The 10,890-nt window shown below is 28.7% G+C and overlaps 2 protein-coding genes across 5 annotated transcripts; both read left to right on the top strand.

Moving 5' to 3' along the window:
• The first annotated feature begins 2,852 nt into the window (after window positions 1-2,852).
• On the top strand, window positions 2,853-4,115 carry LOC119671017 (microtubule-associated protein RP/EB family member 3-like). 4 transcript variants are annotated; one of them, XR_005251761.1, is made up of 4 exons: window positions 2,853-3,465; window positions 3,519-3,673; window positions 3,724-3,897; window positions 3,955-4,115. XR_005251761.1 is itself a non-coding variant. In XM_038081501.1 (3 exons), the coding sequence occupies exons 1-2, from the start codon at window positions 2,994-2,996 to the stop codon at window positions 3,726-3,728; spliced, it is 477 nt and encodes a 158-aa protein (XP_037937429.1). In that variant the 5' UTR covers window positions 2,853-2,993; the 3' UTR covers window positions 3,729-3,897; window positions 3,955-4,115. The 4 variants fall into 4 exon arrangements, 1 of the variants encoding a protein (XP_037937429.1); XR_005251762.1 differs by having other exon boundaries at window positions 2,853-3,456; XR_005251760.1 differs by having other exon boundaries at window positions 2,853-3,673.
• Window positions 4,116-6,134: 2,019 nt separating this feature from the next.
• On the top strand, window positions 6,135-6,704 carry LOC119666977 (microtubule-associated protein RP/EB family member 3-like). Its single transcript, XM_038076255.1, has one exon. It carries the CDS (start codon window positions 6,135-6,137, stop codon window positions 6,702-6,704), a length of 570 nt encoding a protein of 189 aa, XP_037932183.1.
• The last annotated feature ends 4,186 nt before the right edge of the window (window positions 6,705-10,890 follow it).

Below are 10,890 nucleotides of genomic sequence, written 5' to 3' on the forward strand. Positions count from 1 at the left end.
ATAATCAGCTTAGGGATTGCGTATGGAAAAAATGTCATTGAATACGCGATGCTTATATTCGATATACAAATATTATTATAAGCTGGAATATATATATATATATATATATATACATAAAGACAAAATAGTTGCATATTTGCGAAATATGAAATTCCCTGCAAATAGTAAAAATAAATTGATATCAAAATTGTTTAAAATTGATAAATAAATAAGTGGAACGTTTAACATGAAAAAGAAAAATGCTTAATAAAATATATCCAAATTATTTTGTATGATTTTATGAGTAGATATTAATGAAAAGAGTATGTCGAGATATGCGTAGTATTAAACTAAAATCACAATTATATACATTTGATACTTTAAAATAAACTACAAATATAATAAAAACCAAATGGCTCTAAATTGGTTATAAGAGACTATCTATATCCAGCTATGCTTTACTTTTTAGTATTTAATGCTTATATCAATATAAGCTGATTTTTCTGTATTAGTATGTGATTAAATCGCCAATTTACATATAATCCTGTGATTAATATTTAAATCCTGAGTGAAATTTAAATACTCTTTAAATATTGCCTTCAATACAAGCTTAGTAATACAAGCTGATTTTTTTATATTTATCTGTGACTACATCGTTAAACTACAACAATGTGTGGCTGCACTTCCAAGTAAGCTCAAAATTTAATATAAATATAATATTATATATAATATTTAAATCTTTGGTAAAATTCAAATAATGTTAAAAATATAAAATTTAATATAAGTATATATATTTATCAATATAAGTTGATTTTGTATATTTATCTGTGACCACATCGTCCAACTACAACAATGCGTGGCTGCACTTCCAAGCAAGTTTATATTTTATTATTAATATAATCTTATATATAAGATTTTAATCTTATATACAAACCCTTGCTGAAATTTAAATAATATTTAAAATATATGATTCCCTTATTCAGAAGGAATAAAATTTTAAATATTACACCAAATTGACTAAATCTCAATAATATTATTAGCACTCAATAATACAACACAATATAAAATTCATTGCCTGTCCTCAAAAGCATTAATAAAATAACTCATTTTAACAGGCGATATAATTTAATGCGTTCAAATGTCATTTTCTTATATCTCAAATGGAGAAATGATTAAAGCAGCATTTATCATTGGATGACCCACAACACTAAATAAAAGTCGAAATTGCAACTGACAGAATTAAATAGAAATAATATGAAATAGTCAAGTTGAAAGGCAAACAAGTTGACAGGCAAGCAGGCAGTGAGGAAGGCAGGCAGGCAGGAATCCAGCACATAGTCAAAGCACATAGCCTGAGCACATAAACTTAAGGATATAAAAATGTTATAAAAATACTACGTACAACAACAGTAAAAGTGTTGTCAACATCGTAAGATGACTTTAACTGTGGCAATTTCAAATAACAACACAGTTGAGTTCACATAAAAATTTAAATAAGTCGAGTAAGTCTGAGGAGCAGAAGATTACTGAATAAAGTAAGTTGAACAATTTTGCTATTGTGAAATGTCACAACGTAAATACAAACGAAAACAATAAGAATGACTAGAATTTTTATTAAAAATTTAAAATTAAAATCAACTTTGTTTGCATACAACAATGCTGAATGTTGATTTGAAGAAAATAATACTAGAGTGTAATATGATCAAAGAAAATTAAGATTACTTTTCATATACTTCTCTTTTAAAACGTGTGCTATTAAAATTAGTATATAACAGTTTATTTATTTGAAATTTAATTAAATATAAATTTATAATTTAAATTAAATTTAAAATCAACTTTTAATTATAGTATCAGTAAGCAGACCTATACAAATTCAATCACATTACAAACTCAATTACGATTACAGAGTAAAGTGAGTGAATATAATTGATTACTTCAATTACGGATTACTGTATAATTGTAATTATTATACAGTGTTGTAATGTAATTACAAGTGTAATTACAATTTATAATTGAGTGTAATCTAATTAAAAGCGCACAGCTCTGATAGTAGGTAACAGTTAAAAATTATTAATATATTTACAATTTAATAAGTATGGGGAAACCTTTTAAAAACTAAAAATGCATTTGCTAATGAAACGAAAGTGTTTTGGGAAAGTAGAAATCAGCGTAAAGGTCTATACTTTACGATATATGATATAGGGGTAACGCTATGGAATCAAGTAATTTACTTCTGTTTATTTAATCATTTGGGAATTCTGATAGTATAACTGTAAAGGATTTCCTTCATTGACATTTACATTTACCATTCAATGGCTGCTTAGGACATACTTATATTTTTGCTTGATTGAATTGAAAATATATGTACAACATGCTTTTGATTATATTTTTCTGAATCACGAAAACTAACTTCGGATGAAACTATAAACATATTTTGCATAATATGATTTGATGTGCTACACTGTGGGTATAGTAATGGTCATAGCAATTATAAGAGTATATCTGATGCATACATTATGCAACAATTAACGCATTGTTGCAACAATTAACGCAGAAGATAAAATCCTTCAGTCAATTTGTTTGTGTATATGGTCACTGTAGATACAGTAGCTAAGGACATAGAATATACAATGATATATCGCATCGTAATGCTATCTTAGCATATATTTTCAAAACTAAACCAAAGATTAAAAAAAAATGTAAAAATAATGAGTTATGAAATATTAGAAAAGAGTAAAAAATACTTTTACTCTCTTCAGTTTTAAAACTAATTGTCATGTTTTAAATAAATACTAACTTAGTAGGCTTTAACCTCAACAAAGTATTTTAAAAGTATAATTTCATTAAGATATTTACTTGTAAAATAAAAAACACACAAAACTCATTTCAAATAAATTTAGGCACAACATTGTTACAAAATTTCAGTTCCAATCTGAAACATTTTTAGTAATTGAAATATTACTGAATTCAAAACTTTTCTCTGTCTCCAAGAGAAAAAAGGTTCCATTAGAAAAATGCAGAAAGCGGTGAATGCGTGGACATCCCACAACTCGAAAAATTATTCCCGTTTCGAATTGATAAATTGGGTGAATAATAAACTTTGTATCAATCTTGTCAACGTTGAAGAAATGAAAACTGGATCGAAGTATTGCGAAATGTTTGATTTGCTCTTTAGGGGAATTATTAACCTTAATAAAGTGAAGAAGAATTCCACCTTTGAACGTCACTATATAAGTAATTTCAAGATCTTTCAAAACGCCCTGAGGAAGGTAGGGATAGTGAAGGAACTCGCAATAGTTAAACTAGCAGCAGGAAGCTATAGTGAAAACTACGAGCTATTACAATGGTTCCGCAAATTTTATGAGGCGAATTCTAGTCAAGATGAAGTGGAGAAAAAAGTTCCCTGCCCTTTAATTGGTGATAATTTGGTGACCTCATTTGAACTAAATCAGTCGTTAAAAGAGGTCGGGGTAAAAAGTAAGTCAAGTAAGTCTAGTTTGAATAAGGGCACATTATCTCGTACTATTGTGTCCCTGCAGACAAGTTGTGATGAGAACGTCTATCCCTAAGTAAGTGACTATATCATAAGCACATTCTTCATACAACTTTTACCACCGAATTAGTTCCCGAACATATATTATGGCACATGAAGAAAAGTAAATAAATCCAAAGTGCAAAATTTGTTATTTATTTGGTAATAAAAATGATATCAAAAGAATTTTATTTTATAAAAATTTTTTACAGGTTAATCAATGAGTAATCAACAACAAATTTCACATGACCATGTTACTAATATGTTATTATTGGATTTCATGTTGTCTTAAGTTAATGAAGTATGCCTTGGGATGCTTTTTTACTACGAGTGATTGGTATAAGTTGAAACCAAAAGAGAACACCACGTTGGTAACATCTAGTAACGTAAGTAATGGAACCTAATATTTTTAATTGAAATTAACTTTAAATTATATCGGATAGGTAGCCGACAAAAGAAAGGCCTGCATGAATCAACATAGAGAAATTTAATAACTTTAATACCTTGAGAAGTGAGAGAAATAATTGGAAGAAAACAATAATGATATTTATTTTTAACTGATTTTTATTACTGATGTTGGCCGAAATATATATTTTTATGTTTCGCACATATAAAGTTTACATTCTATGTCATATATATTTAAATACCCAACTCCATTTAAACATATGCCTCTACTTATTTGCAAAATATGGTTAGATAAATGCAATCAAATGATTATAATGGAAATGTTCTTTGCTTAATTCTCAAAAGCAGCTATGCTGGACTTTTTATTATACGTGCCTTGTGAACGATTTAAATTCAATCCTCTACCAACTGATATGACCATATTAGTCTGGTTTCAGATCTGGCGAATGTACCATTTAACAACTAGCAAATTACTTCTTGCTTTGCTAAGGAAAAAAAATTATATGAGAAACTATAAATAAAAGTAAAAGATAACTTTAACAATCTGAAATTTGCGATATTTTTAAATGTCATTTGGTTATGCGCTAAAATTGGGTCTAAAAACTCTAGAAACTGATTTATGTTGACTTATGTTTGTGCTGTAACAGTAGGTGGTCTGAAACATAAAAGAATTTGCGAACATGACGTTTCGCAGATAGACTACCATTGAGATCGAACACGCTACTAAAAATGAACGGTGGTCAGGAATATTTGACATCCAGTAGCTTCATTAGCTTAATAATTTGTAGATCCAAACCAGGAGCTTTTTGCGGAGAGACCAGAAACTTGACACTACCAAGACATAATGAAGACTGCAGGATCTTCTTTGACAATAAAACTGGCAGTGGATTTGGCATCATAAATTTCAGTAATCTGGGCTGCATCAAATTGTTGGAGTACGTTGACAAAATCGTTATATTTCCAGGATACCAATCGAATGGCCTTGCAATTCATTTGATTATCTGGGGATAAACAAAACATTGCTGGTTTCTTACGGTGTAACAAATGAACGATCGACAGAAATATATCATGCCATTGAATTGCGTTATCGTCTGCACTGTCACTAGAACTATATCTTTCGTTCTAATTTGTAATTGAATTCGTACTTGGCGATGTTTATAGTCAGATCTGCATGTTTAAGGCCACAAAAAATCACTTACAAATACACTTCGTGCTAAGTTTCAACATCAGCATAAATTTCTACATATATCTTTAGTGCTTCCGAAGAATTCAAGTAATTTGAAGGGACTTGTAATTGCTGCAAGAGCCTCCAAGTGGTCTAAATACGATGTTTATCGGTTGTCGTGAAGTCTCGCCGACATTAGATTTGATATCCAAGGTTGTTTTAGTATTACCAAACCCTAACCGTGTAGATCTATTCACCGATCTTAATGTTTGAGCAAAGTCTCTGCGGCAATGGCGATGCATTGCATATGAGAAAAACTGTTGTGGTAGTGGAAAATTCGGAAGAAGATATAGGTAATTTTCTTGTCAACAGGCACCAAATCAAACAGTCAGCCTGTGCTTCATCATTATAACGTAGAACAAATTGTTTAAAATATTTTTCACAACGAACTACAAATGAAAAACGTTAGTACACTGTTAAGAAGATAGGTACGTATGTAGTTGCTTTATGTAAATCTCTAGTCACAAGTTTACTTTTTCTCAAGTAGTTGAGATAAAAACAGGATAAAAATTTTTCAAAAATATTGCATTATAGAGTGTTAAGTCTTTATAAAATATGATTCTGTTATAGCAATAATTTCACATCCTAAATATTAAAAAGGATATGCAGAAAAATATATGTAAGCACTACAAACATACATTTCTTTAAATTAATTTAAAATTATTTTTGTTTGTCTTCCTTTCTTGTATATTTATAAAAAATATAATATTTCAGTTAAAAACTTTTCATCATCTTTAGTATAAAACCGTTTGTTATTTAGATTAATACTAACCTAGTTGGCTTCAAATTTAACAAATTATTTCAAAAGAAAAAATTCATTAAGATATTATTTTACTTGTAAAATATAAAACATACAAAACTCATTTCAAATAAATTTAGGCACAACATCGTTACAAAATTTCAGTTCCAATCTGAAACATTTTTAGTAATTTAAATATTACTGAATTCAAAACTTTTCTCTGTCTCCAAGAGAAAAAAGGTTCCATTAGAAAAATGCAGAAAGCGGTAAATGCGTGGACATCCCACAATTCGAAAAATTATTCCCGTTTCGAATTGATAAATTGGGTGAATAATAAACTTTGTATCAATCTTGTCAACGTTGAAGAAATGAAAACTGGATCGAAGTATTGTGAAATGTTTGATTTGCTCTTTAGGGGAATTATTAACCTTAACAAAGTGAAAAATAATTCTACGTTTGAACGTCACTACATAAGTAATTTCAAGATCTTTCAAAACGCCCTGAGGAAGGTAGGGATAGTGAAGGAACTCGCAATAGTTAAACTAGCAGCAGGAAGCTATCGTGAAAACTACGAGCTATTACAATGGTTCCGCAAATTTTATGAGGCGAATTCTAGTCAGGATGAAGTGGAGAAAAAAGTTCCTTGCCTTATAGTTGATGATAATTCGGTGTCCTTAATACAATCAAGTCAGCCGTTAAAAGATGTTAGCGTAAAAAGTAAGTCAAGTAAGTCCAGTTTGAATAAAGCCACATTATTTGAAACTATTGAGCCCCTGCATACAACTTGTGATGAGAAATCCTATCCACAAGTAAGTCACATATAGATTCCTTTTCGTTACAAGGAATGATTGGTATAAGTTAAAGTCATACGATAACACCAGCTAGTTAGTACGCATTAAAAAAATAATTTAGTACACATAAATATTTCTAATTTAATTCAAACCTTTAGTGGAAATCTGTGAAAACCTTCATCAGTATAGAGAAATCTATTGCCTTTCATTATAAAAGAAAAAACAAGAAGATGAATCTGAAAGGAACTAAAATAAATGTCTTGTATCTGAAAATTTGATATTACTGTTGGAATTCTGTTAAGTTTGGAGAAATATATTTTATTTCAGTTTAATGTTATTTTATTTTGTTTTTTTTACATTATTTTTTATATTCAATTTTATTTAATTTTATTTTATTTAGTTTTTTTCTCGTTATATTTTATATTGCTATATTATTTAAATTTACCTAATTTAAATACTTTTTAAATATAATTAGAAAACATTCTTCAGTTAGTTAAAAGACCGCAACTTGTGAACAGCAATCGTAAGCGCGAATCGTGACATCCTTGTAATGAAGGTGAAATTTAATAAGAATTTCGTTGTAATTACATTCTTAAGAGCAGATTGAACTACAGGATCTTTGCTGTATTGTTTCGGTACAACAATCTTCAGAAACAATATCAAGGTACTTTGTGGTATCAGCATGAGTATATACGCGCAAAGACTGAATATCAAACGTCAGTTCACTAATCCAACTCGATCAGACGACAGTATTTAGAAATGGAAAAGCTAAAAGATTCTACCAGCTGCCTAGATATATAAAAACAATATTAGACAATATCACATGACCGGGCTGTAATTCAAATATTACAAGCTCGGAAAGACCACAATTAGTAAACACAGTTAGTAAACTATAACCTGCTTTCTCCTCAGCGTTCCAGGTCATAAGATATTAAGTCCTGTATATTATAGTAAGCAAACATTTTCACTGATAAGCAGGATTTGAAAGATTCTTCTGAGAGTAATTATAAATGGATTTTGTTCCATTGAGACGGAAGTCAGGTGGAGTCATTTTAACAAGAAGGTAAGTCTTTTCAATTTACCATATAGATTCTTTAGATGCAAAGAGTCCGTAAGTATACTGTTAAATTATCCCGAAGAATTAATGGAAGTTTTATATTTACAAATTACAGAGATTGCGAAATCGCATGAATTGGCTTAATGCGATTTTCTAGCAAAAGCAATTGATTTAATAGTTGGTTATGGAAATGTAGCATCAAAATGGTTTAAAGGCACTGATTCAAAACATTGGATTGAGCCGTTACTTAAATCCAATGAACTAAAGTAATCAGAATTAATATTAAAATTTTTAAGAATATTTCAAATTGCAATCGTACACATTATAAATAATAATATTCATTACTATATTGAAAAAATAAAAATTAAAATTCTATATTATTACAGAAATTTAGCCTATTTCATTTAATACTATAGTGATATTACTTTTATATTACTAGTGATACTATTTGATATTATTCAATATTATTTAGTTTATAATTAAAAAAAAATTAGTTTTATTTTTTATACGTTACTCAACTGTTTTTTTCTATGATAAATGAAAATATGAGAAATTCTATCTGCAGTGAATACTCGCAATATACTCAAGTGCAGCAATTCTTCCAACTACGATTTTCACTTCAATTAACCACAAAGTAGAACTTTTTGAAACAATTATTTTGTAAACTTATTTTTTTTAATGCAAATTGCATAATTTAAAATATTTTGTGATATCCACATTTAAAATTGTAATTTATTTTCCTGAATATTTTATACAAAAGCCATTTCCGAAGCATGCTAAGGCATATATTATAATTCACGCAATATTTCATTTGATTGCCAAGTTAGAAGAAACATCTGACAGATGCTAAGAAAAAATCAATGAATTTTCAATTATTCCTGTAATAAATTTCGGCTAATGACAGAAATTGGCACTTCAACTTTTTTCCAAATATAATTCTGTGTCATTATGCTTGAGGGTTATTTATTGCCGTACTTAAGCTTATTTTTTAAATTTTCGATGATTAAAGTTTTAGAATTTATTGAAAATCTCGAATACTTTGGCAAAGGTGTGCAATATTCATTATTTAACGTCAGTTTAGCTTTCCACAACACTTGCAGTTTGTTTTTACTCCTAATTTCTTTCTAAAAAAATTTTCTGTATAAAAGTCGAGAAGCATACAATTTTAATAGTCAAACTTCTAAAATTGAACAAAAGAAATTCAATTCTAATTCTATTTTAAACGAATCTAACAATTACCTTTTTCTCAAAATGTCCTTTCTATAGACATTTTATAAAAACCTTCAAAGCGTTAATAAAAATGCTTGAAATTTTTGGTTATGCGATGTACTCTAAACTCGAAAATGTAACAATTAAAACAAAAGAAGTTTATTTATTTTATATAGGTTTCATTTAACGCAAAATAGTTTAAAATTAAAAATAATAAATTTCAAATTTGGATGCTGTTTTTGGAAAACAAAAGAAGAAGTGCATTTAAATTAAGAACTCAGAAAAAAAAAAGTTTTTTCAAGCAAAAAGTAACTATGAACTTTATTTTTCGTACTTGCGCTATATTGGAAATAATGAATTTTCCTAGAGGAACACCTGAGAATATGAAGGAATTATTTTGGGGATGCAGCAACTCTTTAGGTATGAACGTTAATAAGCAAGTTTTTGTTCTCACTAATCTCCAATATAAAGCACTAAAGTATTACGAGTACTTCAGTATGATATGAAGTAACAAAAACCCACCAAAAAAATCAATTTATCGTTTTTTTTTCTCATAACTTAACTGCATTTTTGTGCATTAAAGTGGAAAATTAAATTCACTGAATGCAACTCGCCTCTGTAGTGGTGTTGCCACTTAATTTTCTCTTCCACTGTTTCGACTTTGCGCTTTCAACTTTTGCAACGAGCAACACAAAGGAGAAGTTTATTCATCGATATTTTGATTATTTTTTATTGCTTTGATTTTTTTATTTTCCAATTTTTTGCTAGAAAAATAATTTTTTCTGCATATTAATTTAAAATTTCAAAAAGTTACTTTTATTTCCGTTTAGTAAACTTATTTTCAGTTTGCTTTGTTATTTCGTTGTTTGCCTTTCAAGTTTTTATAGCTTAAATATATTTGCGAATTTGTTGTTTTTGCAGTCAAACTTTACAAAATTGAATGTTTCGAGAGATTGCAACTAAAGTGGTTTATTATTATAATATGAAGATAATTTGAAAATATTTCAGCACATATATACATAATATATAAGAAATTATGGTCCCAAAAATTATTATACAAATTATAAGTTCATTATATCAATTCCGCTCAGCTATGTCTATGTCTCAAAGTTGTAGAGTTTCAAGGATTTAACTTTTTATTTGAAGAAAGTCAGACAATGACATATTTTAAAATTTTATTAAATGAAATTTATTTATTGTCAAATACGATGAAAGAAACTATAAAAAGGTTTAAACAGTAATGCAGTGGAACAACACAAATTTTATTTTCAATTAATTGAACAAAAATATCCATACAGCTGACTATTGTCGAATATAAAAATCACTAGCTGTCTTTAGAAATAATTTTCTTTAAGCCAATAGTTAATTAATAAATTTATTGACTTTAAACTTGAAGTTTAAAATTAGAACTTTGAACTTAGTTGCACAGCTAAGGACAATAAGAGGATCTTATTGTATATTTCAATGTTTTCTATGTAAAAATATTAATCCAGTAAAGAAATTAATTACTCGATAACTCCCTGTTAGGTAGGGAAATGCAAAGAGAGGAAGGACTAAATATCACCATATCTGACATTTGCTTACCTAAATTCAACTTTCACCAAAAGTTCCTAATACTAATACCAGACAGAAATGAATGGGAACGGAACATACCTCCATTCGCTGGAGACTACTATCTGTGGTACACGGATGGCTCCAAAACGATGGAAGGAGTGGGGGCGGGAGTATATGGAGTAAGACCTAAAGAGGAAATATTTGCGAGTATGAGTAAAGAAAACTAAGTTTTTCAGGCTGAAGTACACGCAATTGAATTATGTCTCAGGGTATATAAAGGTAAACCCGTCACGGGAAAAAAACATATATATCTTTTCTGACAGTAAATCGGCACTCCTGGCACTACGCTCACCTCGAGTAACCTCAAAAATAGTGTGGGAATGTCTTCTACTTCTCAAA

Source organism: Teleopsis dalmanni, chromosome 1, assembly GCF_002237135.1.
Source record: "Teleopsis dalmanni isolate 2A chromosome 1, ASM223713v2, whole genome shotgun sequence".
NCBI classification, from domain to species: Eukaryota; Metazoa; Arthropoda; class Insecta; order Diptera; family Diopsidae; genus Teleopsis; species Teleopsis dalmanni.